Below are 18,024 nucleotides of genomic sequence, written 5' to 3' on the forward strand. Positions count from 1 at the left end.
TAGGTATCCATGTGCCATGGTGGTTTGCTGCATCCATCAACCTGTCATCTACGTTAGGTATTTCTCCTGATGCTATCCCTCCCCTAGCCCCCATCCACCGACAGGCCCCGGTGTATGATGTTCCCCTCCCTGTGTTCTCATTGTTGAGCTCCCACTTATGAGTGAGAACATGTGGTGTTTGGTTTTCTGTTCCTGTGTTAGTTTGTTGAGAATGATGGTTTCCAACTTCATCCATGTCCCTGCAAAGGACATGAACGCATCCTTTTTTATGGCTGCATAGTACTCCATGGTGTATATGTGCCACATTTTCTTTATCCGGTCTATCATTGCTGGGCATTTGGGTTGATTCCAAGTCTTTACTATTGTGAATAGTGCTGCAATAGACATACGTGTGCATGTGTCTTTATAGTAGAATGACTTATAATCCTTGGGGTATATACCCAGTAATGGGATTACTGGGTCAAATGGTATTTCTGGTTTTAATCCTTGAGGAATCGCCACACTGTCTTCCACTGTGGTTGAACTAATTTACACTCCCATCAACAGGGTAAAAGCATTCCTGTTTCTCCACATCCTCTCCAGAATCTGTTGTTTCCTGACTTTTTAATGATCGCCATTCTAACTGGCATGAGATGGTATCTCATTGTGGTTTTGATTTGGATTTCTCTAATGACCAGTGATGGTGAGCCTTTTTTCATATATTTGTTGGCCGCATAAATGTCTTCTTTTGAGAAGTGTCTGTTTATATCCTTTGCCCACTTTTTGATGGGGTTGTTTGTTTTTTTCTTGTAAATTTGTTTAAGTTCCTTGTAGATTCTGGATATTAGCCCTTTTTCAGATGGATAGGTTGCAAAAATTTTCTCACATTCTGTAGGTCACCTGTTCACTCTGTTGATAGTTTCTTTTGCTGTGCAGAAACTCTTTAGCTTAATTAGATTCCATTTGTCAATATTGGCTTTTGTTGCCATTGCTTTTGGTGTTTTAGTCTTGAAGTCTTTGCCCATGCCTATGTCCTGAATGAAGCATATAAAAGTTTTGTTTCTTAAACAAACTACCAAAAAGGTAAAGAAAAACCTTCTGTAGTATGATTGTTTCTTCTTATGCTATGTTCACTTACATAACCTGGAAATCAAACCTGATGAAAAGAATACTTGAATTAATCAGACAGAGAAAGAATGTGCCCAAGATTATGAGTGTTGCAATTCAGATACATCAAGAAAAGTCAAGAATTACACTAGAGGAAAACATTGCTTTTCTAGGCTTTTAAGATAAACCTCTTAGTGTCAGATCATAACAGTAGAGTTAGAATAGGAGAAAAAAAGTTACAGGAGCAGATGAAAAAGTTGGAGAGAGTCACCTTCTAGCCAAGCAAAAATATATACTTTTTGTTTTTTTTTTGAAATGGAGTCTCGCTCTGTCACCCAGGCTGGAGCGCAGTGGCCGGATCTCAGCTCACTGCAAGCTCCACCTCCCAGGTTTACGCCATCCTCCTGCCTCAGCCTCCCGAGTAGCTGGGACTACAGGCGTCCGCCACCTCGCCCAGCTAGTTTTTTGTATATTTTAGTAGAGACGGGATTTCACCGTGTCAGTCAGGATGGTCTCGATCTCCTGACTTCGTGATCTGCCCGTCTTGACCTCCCAAAGTGCTGGGATTACAGGCTTAAGCCACCGCGCCCGGCCAAAAAATATATACTTTTTCAAGTGGAGAAAGAACAGAAGGCAATAATATGTGACTTGCAATCATGTGCAGTGAAGGACAGCAAAATTTGAACTTCTGAGGTATACATCTGAGAAGTTTCAAAAAGAAACAGATTTCAGAATTAAGTATCAAAACCTCTTGCAGTTTTACTAAGAGAAAATCAATACTTTAAGAAAAGCCCTGTTCTACCATAGGAGACCACATTTTTTAGTTTTATATTAGTGTCTTTTTAATATCAAAGCTCAATCTTTAGCAAGACCATATGTCTTATTTATTTATTTATTTATTTATTTATTTATTTATACAAAGTCTCAATCTGTCACCCAGGCTGGAGTGCAGTGGTACAATCTCGACTCACTGTAGCCTCTGCCTCCAAGGTTCATGCCATTCTCCTGCCTTAGCCTCCCGAGTAGCTGGGACTACAGGCATGTGCCACCACGCCCAGCTAGTTTTTTGTATTTTTAGTAGAGACGGGGTTTCGCAGTGTTAGCCAGGATGGTCTCGGTCTCCTGACCTTGTGGTCTGCCTACCTTGGCCTCCCAAAGTGCTGGGATTACAGGCGTGAACCACTGCACCCAGCCCCATATGCCATTTTATTTTAATTATAGCCAGCTTGATCACATACAAAATTCCATTTATAAATTCCGTTTTCACAAACCCTATTACAGTTTCGCTCAGACCATTAATGACATGCTTGAACTTTCTGCTTTGTCCTATATTTCCTTTCTTAAATAACCATTTTATTTTAGGACAAAAATTTGCCACATAAGATTCTTTATCATACAAAATTATTTCTCAATAAAAAACACATTTTAATGCCTATCTTATAATTAAAAAAAAAAAATTTAAGAAACAGGGTCTTGCTCTGTCACCCAGACTGGAGTATAGTGGTACAATCATAGCTTACTATAACCCTGAGCTCCTGGGCTCAAGCAATCCTTCTGCCTCAGCCACCTCAATTAGCTAGGATTACAGGTGTGTGCTGTCACACTTGGCTAATTTTTTTTTTTTTTAATAGTCTCACTGTGTTGTTCAGGCTGGCCTTGAACTTCTGGCTTCAGGATACCCTCCAACCTCAGCCTCCCAAAGTGCTAGGATTACAGGCATGTGCCACCACAGCCAGCTTTTATCAACAATTTTAAAAACAAGTAATTTATCAGAGATGTACTTAAGTCACAAGAACTGAAAAAAAACTTTGGGTTAATTACTATGTATTTTATATGAGCACTCATTTATTTAAACCAATCAGAATAAATTTTTTAGGGATTTCTGGCTGACTACATCAGATTTGATTATGTAGACACAGCATATAACATAGTATATATATAATATAAGCACATCTACACAGATATACATACTTATAAATAAATTCTTATGGCTTTTGTTTTAGAGTTTTGGTCATGAGATAGTAAAACACTCGCCAGTTTATAAAAAACAGTTGGATCCAGATTATCTTTCTGACAAAATGGAATAAGGCCAAACTTAATGTTCTTTTTTAAAACTGGCAATATTATAAGGGTTGTGAACTAAATTTTGAGTAACGTAGTTTGAGTCAGTTACCAATAAACTGGATTCGACACCGAATAGTTAATTGTGGAAATATGACTGAATTATCTTCTAATAAGATCTGTTCAGTATCTTCTTGGTCTCAATTCTTTATCCTTGAAGATAAAAGTGTTGCCATTCCTTTTACTATAGGCAGGCTGTGTTTACATGGGAATTTCATTTTTGCAAAGGAAACAGCATGAAGGTCAAAATGATTTTCTTTAATATCTGCTGGTTTTAAGGGTTTTACTTAAATGGTCAGTATGCCAGAATAGCCAAAGAGTTTTGAAAAAAGAGAGTTTAGTTTAGAAAAAGATGAGAGGAGGCAGAGCGGGAGGGGAGAGCTCTAGAGAGGAAAGTGTTTCAGCTAGCTTTGAGGGAGTATTTTTTTAGGAAGTCATTCTTTGAGTCCTGAATCCTTTTTTTTAGCCTTAAAATATCAATGAGATATGCATATCTTATTTGCTGTGTATTGTTTTATAACTGTGATCTTTTAGTTTAAAGAACAACAGACTGTTTGAATGATCCTTATAATATTTGAACATGTTACCAGCTGGAATCCCAGAAAATATCTTGGCATGTCTTTGAATTTTGAGAGCCCATTTTATTGTGGGTGCTCTGGTTTAATCCCAAATACACAAAAACCAATTAAATATAAGCACTGAATTTGGAAAGGCCAAATAAACGCAAGCACAGATGGGAAAATAAAGTACCCACTTACCAAGAAGGATGATAAGAAGCCTTCCTTCTCCAACTGAAAGAAAAAAGAGAGATCCCAAGGCCTCAACCCAAAGGGAAAAGTCTCTTCCCTGAGACCCCACAGCCAGGGTCTACAAGGAGGAAGAGTCTTCCTTAATAGGAGCTCTCTCAGCCAGATCAGACTGGAAGGGGAAAGACACCGTCCCATCCAAATCCCAGATAAAACAGAACTCAACCAAAATCGGGAGTTCAGTCCAAGAATGACTCACTAAGGGAAAAAGAGGCAGCTTGCAGAAGCTGGTAGGGGAGGGGGTGGCTTTCAGAGTGTGGCTGCCTCATACTGTAGTTCCAATGGCTGCTGATATTCTCTGAGATGAGTCAGCCTTAGACTCATACTTGACCAAGTATATCAAAGTCAAATGAAACATAGAGATGAATCTCTGAAATTAAGATGTTTTATTCGTGAAGAAAGAATTGCAGTTTAGGGCATGCATGCTGACAGAATGGTATGTCCGAAGAACAAAGAGAAGGTTAGAGGTTTTATGAAAAAGAGAAATGTTACATACTGCTCCTTGAGAAAGTTCATCAGCACTAGTAAGATTCTGGAGAGCTTGCCAGTTTTGATTGGTGAGTGATGGCCGTGGGTAAAATTAGCCTTAGAATTTCAGCAGATCATTTCAGTAGCCATTAGATAAAACTGGTTTCCAGTAATAGCAGGCAGTTTCAGCAGACATGCTTCTTGCAGATGAGTACATTTTTGGGCCTATGTTATATGTCCTGAGTGCTTCCCCCCTGCCCCTGCCCTCTTGACTTTGTTTTAGTTGGGTATGACAGGAATAACCCAGTTCGTGTGATCAACTTTCACAGTAGTTAATGATATAAATACCTTAATTTATTTCACCATTCCTCTACTGTTGGAAAAATAGATTTATAGCAGGTCATGCTATTGCGTACATTTTCGCTCCATCTTCCCTACAAACAATATCTCTATTTTATTCAGATAAATGAGATTCGGGTTGCAGGGAGAACCTTTGATTTCAGGGAAGGAAGGCCCTTATCCCATCCCCAGGGAATGAATGCTGGTTGGTCTGAACTAGACAATCAATTTCCTGTCACTCATGACTGGTCTAGGGGTAAACACTAGATTTTCTTTTAACCAGTAACATATAAAGGGAACTCAGTTGGGTTTTTGTTTGTTCACTTGCTTTTGGAAACACTCTTTCTTGATGAAAAGACTATTGCAAGGTCGAAGCTTTTGGACCCCCTTTCCACCATGTCACTTCATATGTGGATGTTGTACTGTAGCAGCCATCCTGTGACTATGAGGAGGAGACATGACTAAGGAGGAAAAAGCAGACCTGTCAATCGCAGATCACAGAGGTACAGAGGGCTTGGTTTCTTGGCAAAGATGTTGAACTAGTACACCAAACCTGGATATCTCATCTCCAGACTTGATGTTGTTGTTTTTTTGAGACAGAGTCTCACTCACTCTGTCGCCCAGGCTGGAGTGCAGTGGGGCACCATCTCAGCTCATTGCAACCTCCGCCTCCCAGGTTCAAGTGATCCTCCTGCCTCAGCCTCCCGAGTAGCTGGGATTACGGGCTCCCACCACCACGCCTGGCTAAATTTTGTATTTTTAGTAGAGACGGGGTTTCACCATGTTGGCCAGGCTAGTTTCAAACTCCTGACCTCAGGAGATCTGCCTGCCTCAGCCTCCCAAAGTGCTGGGATTACAGGCATGAGCCACCGCGCCGGGCCCAGACTTCATGTTTTATGAGATATTTAAATATTTTACACAACAGCAAGTTGGATTCGGTTATCACTTGTATTTAAATGGTACAAGGTTGTTTTCCAATTATTTCCATTCTGCACATTGCTGAAGTTAACATCTTTTTGAATATATCCGTGATGGCATTTCAGATACTTAGATCAGATTCTCACACATGAAGTAACTGGATGAAAGAGTAGATCATTTTTAAGACTTCTGTCGCTGATAAAACAGAATAGTAAAGTTTTATTTTTCTTTGAGCCTTTTGATGTTCCCTCTTCATTTGTACCTATTACAAAGTGCTGACTGGGCACAGTGGCTCACACCAGTAATCCTAGCACTTTGGGAGGCCAAGGAGGGTGGGTCATCTGAGGTGAGGAGTTCGAGACCAACCTGGGCGACATGGTGAAACCCCGTCTCTACTAAAAATACAAAAAATTAACCTCATGTGGTGATGCATGCCTGTAGTCCCAGCTACTCAGGGGGCTGAGGCAGGAGAATCGCATGAACCCTGGTGGTAGAGGTTACAGTGAGCCTAGATCATGCCCCTGCATTCTGGCCCAGGTGACCGAGTGAGACTCTGTCTGAAGAGAATAAAAATAAAAACAAAGTGCTTCGTCTTCCTCTGTGAGAGAGGAAGCTAAATTTGAGTTTTCTTTAATTGATTTTGTGAGAAAAGAAAAGATTAAAGGGAACATTTTCAGCAAAGATATATTGTATTAAATGCACAGAAGCCACCAAAGAGAAAAATGTTATCAGATAACCAGGTGATATAAATGTTATTAGATGACCAATTGATGAACAGGTATTGACATACAGAAATGATTCTAGAGGCAGAGTAAACATTCTGTTCACATAGAATTGAAAAAGTAATTGAGTGGTTGAACAGATCTCTTGATAATCATGACCTTGTGATTGAACTATACAGACAATTGTACAGTTGTGTCCTGCTACATAAAATAAGGAAATAAAACTTGAAATTAGAGGCCAAGAAGCACATCACCAAATGACATTGTACTATGGGTGGATTGTGCCTTTGTATATTTCATTACCTCAAAAAGGTGAGTTAGAAGGCACAAATGTGAAATCAAAAGATATATTGTGTTCTTGATTGGGAAATGTAGGTATAGAAAAGATAAAGTGCATTCTAAATATATATATTGATTTAATATAACTTTTCCTTGGAATATTTTGTGAAAATTGGTATCTTGGTAATGAAATTTAACCCCTCAAAAGAATAAAGCCACATAAGGTTATTTATTTATATATGTCTGTATGTTTAAGCTTTATGATTATTTTGCAATGTCTGTTCCAAAATGTGTATATGCTTTAATGCAACAATTCCATTTTTGAGAACCTGTGTTTTAGATGCATTCATAATTACATACAATGATGTTTAAATTGTTTGTCACAATGATTAAAAGTTTCTTTTGGCATTTGATAAAACAGGCTTCAGGGATACAAAATACCCTGCAATGTGTAGGAGACTCCTAAACAACGAAGAATGAATGATTCTCAGGTTGTCAACAGTGCCTTGTTAGATTCTGGGGATCTAACATGGGGATGCATAAGCAAAGTCCTTTACTGTATTTTCTGGTGACAGGGACTGCATCATGTATTTGTTTACCATCCATGAGAACCAAATCAGAGGAAGGGGCTAAAGCAGGACAGGAGCAGCTAACTTGGAGTGATCAGGGTAGGATCTTTTGAGGAGGCAATTTTTGAACAGAATGACCTGCGGGAACAAGCTGTGCGTAGATCAAGGGAACTACATTCCAGGCAGAGGATACAACCAGTGTAAAAGCTCACAGGCAGAAGCAAGTCTAGGGCAGTCCATGTGCAGAAATGAGGCTGTCGAGGCTAGACAGAATAGTGAGTAAGGGAGAGATGGAAGAGATGCAGAGAGTTGGGCAGATAGATGATGTCAGGCCTAGTAAACCATGTCAGTGCATTTGGGTTTTATTCTGAATGTGCTAGGAAGTTATTGGAGGAATTTTTTTTTTTTTGAGCAGGAGAGTGACGTATTCACATTTATGTTTTAAAACAATTACTTTGGCTGTTATAAGGTCAGTTGACTTTTGGAGCCCAAAAGCAGGTGCAGGGAGACCAGTGAGGATTTAATCTAGTAATATGGGTGAAAGATGTCAGTGATTAGATTAGGCATACTGAGAAACATTTGGATTCAGGATTTTGAAGTCTTTCCTTTTTGAGGAGGTGGGAAAGTCTCAGCTGAATTGATCGAGCTCCTCAGGTCATGGCACATTTCTCACCAGTCTTTGTGAAGTCCCTGTTTCTTCTTGTATTCTTTTTGTCCTTATCTGTCATCTCTGAGTTCCCTACTCTCTCTCCCCAGTAAATACATGCTTCTACTATATTTAATATATGCTTCAGAATACATCTAATATATATATGAATGAATGATTTCTCAGATTGTCAACAGTGCCTGTGTTAGATTCTGGGGAGCTAACATGGAGATGCACAAGCAAAGTCCTTTACTGTATTTTCTAGTGAGAGGGACAGCATATATATATAAAATATATGTTATATATATTATATACATATAAATACATATATAATAAATAAATAAATATATATATTCATTAATTTGAGACAGAGTCTTGCTCTGTCTTCTAGGCTGGAGTGCAGTGGCATGATCTCGGCTCACTGCAACCTCCACCTCCCAGGTTCAAGCAATTCTCCTGCCTCAGCCTCCCCAGTAACTGGGATTACAGGCACATGCTACCATGCCCAGCAATTTTTTTTGTATTTTTAGTAGGGACGGGGTTTCACCATGTTAGCCAGGATGATCTCGATCTCCTGACCTCGTGATCCACCTACCTCGGCCTCCCGAAGTGCTGGGATTACAGGCATGAGCTGCCACGCCCAGCCAATACATCTAATATATTAATTTTTTAATATATAGAACTTTTACAGATAAAATATTTTAATTTTACGTAGGTGATATGATGCTGTCCAGTGGTCCTGAAATGTTACTGTACATCATTATTACCTGGAAAGCTTGTGCAAACACAGGTTGCAGGGCCCTGACCCTGTTTCTGATTCATCAGGCCTGGGGTGGAACCTGGCAATCTATATTCTGTCGGGTTCCCAGGTGATGCTGCTTATCACACTTTGAGATGAATGTAACTATACTTTGAGAACCACTGTTGTAGTGCTATTTATACTGTTGACTTTTTTCACTTACCACTGTGGTTTTAAGATGTACCCAAGTTACTAGTATATGTGCCTCTAGTTGATTGCTTTCTGCCTGTTGTATAGAATTTCATAGTATTTATCTGTGACACTTTCATTCTCTGTTCTGCTTGGTGGACACCTAGTTTAACTCCAATTTCTTTCTAAAATGAACACTGCTATGATGAACACCTTCATATAAATCTACCATGATTTAATGTCTATAGGGTTTATGAACAAAATGGGATTGCCAGGAGAAAGGGTGAGTGCATTCATACTTGAACTGAGCATTGATTGCCAAATGGCTCTTCAGAATGGCTGTGCAAGTCTCTATTCCTCCCAGTAGCACTGAAGAATTCCTATTTCCTCGCATCCCTCCTTCCAGAATATGATTTTATCTCATATTATAATACTTGCCAATATAATGGGTATAAAGTAGTGTTCTACTGTTTTAATTAATGTTTCTCTAATTACAATAAAATTAAGCATCTCATATGGCAACCATTCAGCTCTTGCACTCACTCCCAGGAGTTTCTTATATGACCTTTCAGAGATAAGTTAAACATATACTAGCATATTTGAAAACCTAATGAAAAAATAGTGTACTTGTCACTATACATTGCCCTTTAAGTGCTGCTTTATCTGAGTCCCACAGTTTTGGATATGTATTGCTTTCATTATCATTCAGTATTTTGTATTTTAAGAATTTTCTTAATGAAGTAGTATGTTTTTTCTTTACAGTCATGTAGGATTTTTTTAGAGCTAGTGTTTTGTTACTGATTATTGATTTAATGTAATTTGAAGAACATCATTGGAATAATATTCATTCTTTGAAATTTATTGAGACTCCTTGTGGTTTAGTACAGAGTAGATTTTTGTGATTGTCCCATATATACTTGGAAAGAATGTGTATTCTCTACTTGTTGAGCTATTCTTTATAACTTTGACTATTTTTGTCTGCTTGCACTATCAGTTACTTTCAGCATTGTGTCAAAATTTCCAACCACAATTACAGTGTCATGCATCACTTAATAAGGAGGGTACAGTCTGAGAAGTGGGTGCCAATTTTGCTGTTGTGAAATCATCATACAGTGTACCTACATAAACCTAGATGGTATAGCCTGCTACACACCTAGGCTACATGGTATAGCCTGTTGCTCACAGGCTACAAACCTGTACAGCATGTTACTGTGCTGAATACTGTAGGCAGTTGTAACACAAGGGTAAGTATTGTGTGTCTAAACATATCTAGACATAGAAAAGATATAGTAAAAAAAAAATAAAAGATAAAAAATGGAATACCTGTATAAAGTACTTATCATGAATGAATTGTACAGGACTGAAAGTTGCTCTGGGTGAATCAGTGAATGATGAGTGAATGTGAAATCCTAAGACATTGCTGTATACTACCAGATACTTCATAAACACTGTACACTTACACTGCACTAAATTTATTAAAAAGTATTTTTCTTTCTTCAATAATAAATTAGCCTTAGCTTACTGTAACTTTTTACTTTATAAGATTTTTAATTTTGAGCTGCCATCTTGCGTACCCTGTGTGTGTGCACCTAATCTTAGCTGGTCCACCTGAGACCCCCTAAGCACCAACCCTAGCCCCCCGCGTGGCCCGTTATCTGCTGAGAGAAGATGAAAGAAACATTTATGAGCCAGGAAAAAACTCGCCAAACTGCAGGCACAAGTGCGCATTGGTGGGAAAGGAACCACTTGCAGAAAGAAGAAGGTGGTTCGTAGAACAGCCACGGCAGATGATAAAAAACTTCAGTTCTCCTTAAAGAAGTTAGGGGTAAACAATATCTCTGGTATTGAAGAGGTGAGTATGTTTACAAACCAAGGAACAGTGATCCACTTTAACAACAGAGATGCCAGCAAACACTTTCACCATTACAGGCCATGCTGAGACAAAGCAGCTGATGGAAATGCTCCCCAGCATCTTAAGCCAGCTTGGTGCAGACTGTCTGACTAGTTTAAGGAGACTGGCTGAAGCTCTGCCCAAACAGTCTGTGGATGGAAAAGCACCACTTGCTACTGTAAAGGATGATGATTATGAAGTGCCAGATCTTGTGGAGAATTTTGATGAGGCTTCCAAGCATGAGGCAAACTGAATTGAGTCAACTTCTGAAGATAAAACTTGAAGAAGTTACTGGGAGCTGCTATTTTATATTATGACTGCTTTTTAAGAAATTTTTGTTTATGGATCTGATAAAATCTAGATCTCTAATATTTTTAAGCTCAAGCCCCTTGGACACTGCAGCTCTTTTCAGTTTTTGCTTATGCACAATTCATTCTTTGCAGCTAATTAAGCCGAAGAAGCCTGGGAATCAAGTTTGAAATGAAGGTTAATAAAGTTCTTTGCCTAGTATACCCCCCCAAAATTTTTTTAAAAATTTTTTTAACTTTTTGACTCTTTTGTAATACCACTTAGCTTACAAGTGGTATTATGAGTGAATGTGAAGGCCTAAGACTTATGCAGCTGTACAAAAATATTTTTACTTATATTTTTTTTCTGTAAACTTTATTAAAAAATTGTTTTACTTTTAAAATTTTTTGGTAAGAATGAAGACACACACACACACACCACACACACGTGCATGCACGCCTAGGCCTACAGAGGGTCAGGATCATCAGTATCACTGTCTTTCACCTCCACATCTTGTCCCACTGGAAGGCCTTCAGGGGCAGTAACAGTCATGGAGCTGTCATGTTCTGTAAGAGTGTCTTCTGCTAGAATCTCTCCTGAAGGACCTGCCTGGGGATGTTTTACAATGAGCCTTTTTCTTTTATAAATAGAAGGAACAAACTTGAAAATAATTATAAAAAGTATGGTATAGTAAATACACAAACCAGTAAATTTATCATTAGGTATTATGTACTGTACATAAATTGTATGTGCTATACTTTTATACGACTGGCAGTGTAGTAGGTTTTTTTTACCTCAGCATCACCACAAACACGTAATGCCTGCATGTAGACATTATGATGGTTACATCATTAGAATGTGGGAATTTTTCAGTTCTATTTTAATTTTATGGGACCATTGTCCTGTATGTGGTGTGTTGTTGACTGTAACAGCATTACGTGGTGCATGACTATATTGATTTATCTGTTTCTCAACATAGTCCTCTGTATTAGTTCTTTTTCATGCTGCTGATAAAGACATGCCCAAAATTGGGGAAAAAAGAGATTTAATTGGACTTAACAGATCCACATGGCTGGGGAGGCCTCAGAATCATGGCGGGAGGCAAAAGGCAAAAGGTACTTCTTACATGGCGGTGGCAAGAATGAGGAAGAAGCAGAAGTGGAAACCCCTGATAAACCCATCAGATCTCATGAGACTTTTTCACTATTACAAGAATAGCACAGGAAAGACCGGCCCCCATGATTCAGTTACTGTCCCCTGGGTGTGGGAATTCTGGTAGCTACCATTCAAGTTGAGATTTGGGTGGGGACACTGCCAAAGCATATTAGCCTCTCAATTTTTGCTTGTGTTTTGAGGCTGTAAAATATATACAGAATATTTCATAATTGGTGTATACAATTGATTATCATCATTCATGGGTTCTGTATCTGCAAATATGCCTATGCCTCCTTGCTAAAATTTATTTGTAATCTCAAAATCAATACAGTGCTTTTGTAGTCACTGGTAGACATGTGGAGAGTGATCTACTACTTTGAGTCTCCCAGCGCACATGTTGCCACCTCAGACCAAACAAGGCCACACTCTCCCTTCTTGTTTTAGCTCTCATGCTTTAAACAAGTATTCTTTTCATAGTCTATTTAGTGCCTGAATGCCTGCTATAGGTAACCAATCTCTTTAGTTTTTGGGTTTATCTTTCCTGCATTTTTTATGTACAAAGGAGATACATACATATGAATTTCATATATCTTCTTTATTATATAGAGGGTGGCATACTATAGCTACTCTTGTACTTTTTTTAGGAGACAGAGTCTCACGGTGTCACCCAGGTTGGAGTGCAGTGGCATGATCATGATCATAGCTCACTATAGCCTCAAACTCCTTGCCTCAAGGGATCCTCCTGCCTCAGCCTCCTGAATAGCTGGGACTACAGGCATGTGACTACCATATCTGGCTAATTTTTAAATGTTTTGTAGAGATAGGGTCTTGCTGTATTGCCCAGGTTGGTCTTAAACTCCTGGCCTCAAGCTATCCTTCTGCCTTGGCCTCCTAAAGCACTGGGATTGCGTTTGTGAGCCATTATGCCCAGCCATACTTTGCTTTTTTCATCTAAAAATATATCCTGGAAATCACTCTAAATCAGTTTATAGAGATCTTTCCTCATCCTTGTGCTTTATTGTTTGAGCGTATCATAGCTTAGCCTCTCTCCTGTGCATGGTCATTTAGGTTGTTCCTAATGTTTTACTATTACACACATGCTACAGCCTTGTGCATATTTATTTTCATATTGTTGGAAGTGTATCTTCAGGGTAGATTCCTAGAAGTGGGTCAAAGGTAAATGAATGTGTAGTTTTGTCAGTTTGGCCAAATTGTTTTTTACTATGCGAATTATATTATTATTATTATTATTGTGGGGATGGAGTTTTGCTCTGTCGCCCAGGCTGGAGTGCAATGGTGTGATCTCAGCTTACTGCAACTTCTGCCTCCCAGATTCAAGCGATTCTCCTGCCTCAGCCTCCTGAGTAGCTGGGATTATAGGCACCTGTCACCATGCCCAGCAGATTTTTGTATGTTTAGTAGAGGTGAGGTTTCACCATGTTGGCCAGGCTGGTCTCAAACTCCTGACCTCAGGTTATCTGCCTGCCTCAGCCTCCCAAAGTTCTGGGATTGCAGGTGTGAGCCACCACACCTGACCTATATTCATTTTTGTGTGGTCACGTTTACCCATCTTTTATTTTATTGTGTCTGGATTTTTAGTCATTGGTTACACAGTTCTTACCTACATCAATTTTGACCTATACTGGGCTTAAGAACTCACTCATGTATTCTTCTAGAACTTGTGTGGTTTTATCTTTTTACATTTAGATTGCTTATCCTTTTGTTGGTTATTGTACATTGTGTAAGATGTGGTTCTAACTTTATCTTTTTTTTTAAATGGCAGCCACCTGACCCAGAGCCATTTATTTAAAAGTTCATCATTATTACTGTGATTTGAGATACCACCTTTATTATTTACCATGTTTTTATAGGTACTTTTATACTATATCTGTAGTATAAAATTCCACTGGTATATTTATCTACATAAGGCCAGTATCACTGTTTTGATTATAGACGTTTGTATGTTTTAACATCTGGTAGGGCTAGTCTGCCCTCATGGTGTGTCTTTTTAACGTTTTCATGGCTGTTCTTTCTTGCATGTTCATATTTCCATGTTAATTTTAGTGTCAGCTTGTCTAACTCCATAAAATAGCTTGTTTGTATTTTTCTTGGAATTTGAATGACTTAAATTAGGGAGAACTGTAATCTTTTTTTTTTTTTTTTTTTGAGGCAGAGTCTCGCTCTGTCACCCAGGCTGGAATGCAGTGGCGTGATCATGGCTCACTGCAACCTCTGCCTCCCAGGTTCCAGTGATTCTCCTGCCTCAGCCTCCCAAGTAACTGGGATTACAGGCACCCACCACCACGCCCGGCTAATTTTTGTATTTTTAGTAGAGACGGGGTTTCACCATCTTGGCCAGGCTGGTCTCGAACTCCTGACCTCAGGTGATCCGCCCACTTTGGCCTCCCAGAGTGCTAGGATTACAGGCATAAGCCACTGTGCCTGGCAGAGAACTGTAATCTTTTCACGTTGATTTATTCTATCCAAAAACAAGGAATGTCTTTCCATTATTTCATGTCTATTTTTGTGTCTTATAGGGACATTTAAATTTTTTTCTTGTATGGATTTTACACATTTCTTGTTAAATTTATTCCTGTGTCTTTAGGCCTCTTTGTTGCTGTTACAAATGGGGATTTCTCTACCATGATGTTCTGTTGATTGTTTCTGTATAAAAGGTCTATTTTTGTTTGTTTTGAGACAGAGTTTCGCTCTTGTTGCCCAGACTGGAGTGCAGTGGCGTGATCTCGGCTTGTGGCAACCTCTGCCTCCCGGGTTCAAGCGATTCTCGTGCCTCAACCTCCCAAGTAGCTGAGATTACAGGCATGTGCCACCATGCCCGGATAATTTTGTATTTTTAGGAGAGACGGGATTTCTCCATGTTGGTCAGGGTAGTCTCGAACTCCCAACCTCAGGTGATCTGCCCACCTCGGCCTCCCAAAGTGCTGAGATTACAGGTATGAGCCACTGCGCCTGGCCCTATTTTTTTTTATTTTAAGATGGCGTCTCCCTATGTTGCCCAGGTTGGCCTTGAACTCCTGGGCTGAAGTGAGCCACCTGCCTTAGCCTCCTGAGTAGCTGGAACCATATGCGTGCCGCTGTGCCCCACGGCTATTGATTTTGTATGTTAATTTTATATCCTGCTGCTTTACTGAATTATTTTATTATTTGAGTTAGTTTTATTGGTTTTTGGGGGTTATATCTGCAAATAGAGATAGTTTTATTTTTTACCCATTCTTAACCCTCTAATTGAGGTGTAATTCAGTTGGCTAATACCCTTACACCAGTTTTGAACAGTAGCAGAGATAGTAAATATTCTTGCCTTGTTCCTGGTCTTAGTGGAAATGCCTTTAGTGTTTCAGAATTAAATAAAATACAGGTTTTAGGACTAATATATGTGTGAGTGGCTTTCTGAGAGAGTTCTAGATATTTAGATAGAACATGAGAACAGAGATTAGAGAGAGATTTCTGTGAAAGCTACTCTATACTCTGTCAAATTCTAGGGCAATAAGTATATCACATTCAAAAGGTTTCATTTTTCAGTTTGGGAGTAACAATGATATATGCCATTACAGCAAGTCATTTGAATTATGTAAATTGTGTTTATGCATTATAATGGTCACAAAGAAAATTTTATCTGTCTTATAGTGTGTGCTGTATTTATGGAGTTTAAAGATTAATCATCCCAAAACATTGTTCCTGCTTCGGGGAAATCATGAATGCAGGCATCTTACAGACTATTTCACCTTCAAACAGGAATGTAAGTATAATCACTCCTCTAGAACTTTTTTAGTTACCCTTTAACCTGTCCCAAGTAAATCAAACATAAAGAAAAAGAACTAATGGAATTCAAATGCTTCCTGTCCTGTTGTTGTTATTTTTTTCACCTGCGAAGAGCTAAGACTATCTTCTAAGGCATTTATTTTGAATATAACTTTTGGGTTCCCCCTTGTTTAAAAAATAATTCATTTGGGATATTTGGAAAGCATAGAGAAGTCTAAAGAAGATAAAAGTGTCCATAATCAGGTTGCAGTGAGCCAAGATCACGCCACTCTACTCCAGCCTGGGCGACAAAGCAAGATTCCGTCTCAAAAAAAAAAAAGTGTTGGTAATCATGCCACTTAGAAGTAATCACTGTTATCACACTATTTGAAATATAGTCTTCCGTTCTTTTTCATTATTATGAAATAGTTCAGGTATATATATATCTATCTGTATATATTTTTAAAATAAAATTGGGCTCATATGTAGTGTTTCATACATTTCTGTTTCACCTAATATAGTAGCATTTTTTCCATATCATTAAATATTTTTGACAACATGGCTTGTGTTATTTTAATTTTTTTAAAGTATTCTATCTTACAAATGCACAATCATACATGTAGCCAATTTACTAACAATCATAGGATAGTTAGGTTGTTTCTAACTGTAAGTACTATTATAATAGTAAAAATAAGTTTAATATAAAAGTAGAATTATTGGCCGGGCATGGTGGCTCATGCCTGTAATCCCAGCACTTTGGGAGACTGAGGCAGGTGGATCACAAGGTCAGGAGTTCAAGACCAGCCTGGCCAACATGGTGAAACCCCTGTCTCTACTCAAAATACAAAAATTAGCTGGGTGTGGTGGTGCGTGCCTGTAATCCCAGCTACTCAGGAAGCTGAGGCAGGAGAATGACTTGAATCCGGGAGACAGAGGTTGTGGTGAGCTGAGATCCTGCCACTGCACTCCAGCCTGGGCAACAGAGCGAGACTCTGACTCAAAAAAAAAAAAAGTAGAATTATTTTGAAAGTCAAAACATTACTTGCTGATTTAAAAAACAACACAGTGGGAGGCTGAGGCTAGACGATCCCTTCAGCCCAGGAGTTTTAGACTAGCCTTGGCAATACAGCGAGATGCTGTCTCAAAAAAAACAAACTCATAGATTTCCTTGACTAGCATCTAGTACTCATAATTGGCTGCTCACTGACACACAGTATGATGCTGACTATGTTGGGGATGTTTGGGAGATCCTGCCCCAGGGCATTTGCATTTTTAGTTCTTCTTTTCCCAGATCTCTATCTGCTTATAAGACATACATTCTATTTCATTCATGTCATTTCTTCCGAGACTTTCTCCTCTGGTTGCTTTTTAAATCATAATCTCATCATTTTACCCTCATACCCTGTTTCTTTTCATAGTGTTTATCAACACCTGAGATTTATGTATATTTATTAGTTGACTGTCTTTCTCTGCCACCAGAATGTAAGCTTCATGCCAGCAGGGATACGTTTTGTTCACTGTTGTTTTCCCCAACACCCACAACAGTATTAGTTGCTCATCGAAGTTGCTTAATAAATACTGGTTGAGTTCATTTGAATGAATGAGCATCTATGATTTGTATCTTCAGAACAAACTCTCAAAAAAGAATTTCTGGGTTAGAGGGCATGCACATTTTAAAGACTTTTGACATACTCTGAAGTAGTCTTCCAGAAAATATGTATATTGGGTTATACGCCAAAATTTTTTTTTATTTTTGTGATGAAAGTACTGAAATAAACAAAAGCAAAATTTTACCTGTTTTGACTTCTAAAATGTTAGCATATTCTCTATAAAATAAGCTAAACTAATCTCTTGGGTCCCATATGGCTCTAAAATCTACCCCTTTTAATGAATCCTGAATATATAAATATACTTTAGTGTTCGTATGGTTGATATTTTGATCATGGATTTCATTTTGTATCTTATTCAGATTTTTCTGCAGATTATTATCTTAGAAGAATCTATTATAAACTTTTTTTTTTTTTTTTTTTTGAGACAGAGTCTCATTCT

At 38.6% G+C, this 18,024-nt stretch overlaps 1 protein-coding gene and 1 pseudogene across 3 annotated transcripts in view; both read left to right on the forward strand.

Moving 5' to 3' along the window:
• Window positions 1-18,024, forward strand: part of PPP3CC (protein phosphatase 3, catalytic subunit, gamma isozyme) — an 81,935-nt gene that overhangs the window by 14,905 nt on the left and 49,006 nt on the right. For both annotated transcript variants that reach the window (XM_011968798.1, XM_011968799.1), the window contains exon 3: window positions 15,862-15,973. In XM_011968798.1, the coding sequence (XP_011824188.1) occupies window positions 15,862-15,973 (112 nt within the window). The remainder of the gene's footprint in view (window positions 1-15,861; window positions 15,974-18,024) is intronic.
• On the forward strand, window positions 10,542-11,281 carry LOC105531013 (annotated as a pseudogene). The gene has a single exon (XR_001004727.1). The product of XR_001004727.1 is annotated as a transcription factor BTF3 pseudogene (transcript).

Source organism: Mandrillus leucophaeus, unplaced genomic scaffold, assembly GCF_000951045.1.
Source record: "Mandrillus leucophaeus isolate KB7577 unplaced genomic scaffold, Mleu.le_1.0 Scaffold86, whole genome shotgun sequence".
NCBI lineage: Eukaryota > Metazoa > Chordata > Mammalia > Primates > Cercopithecidae > Mandrillus > Mandrillus leucophaeus.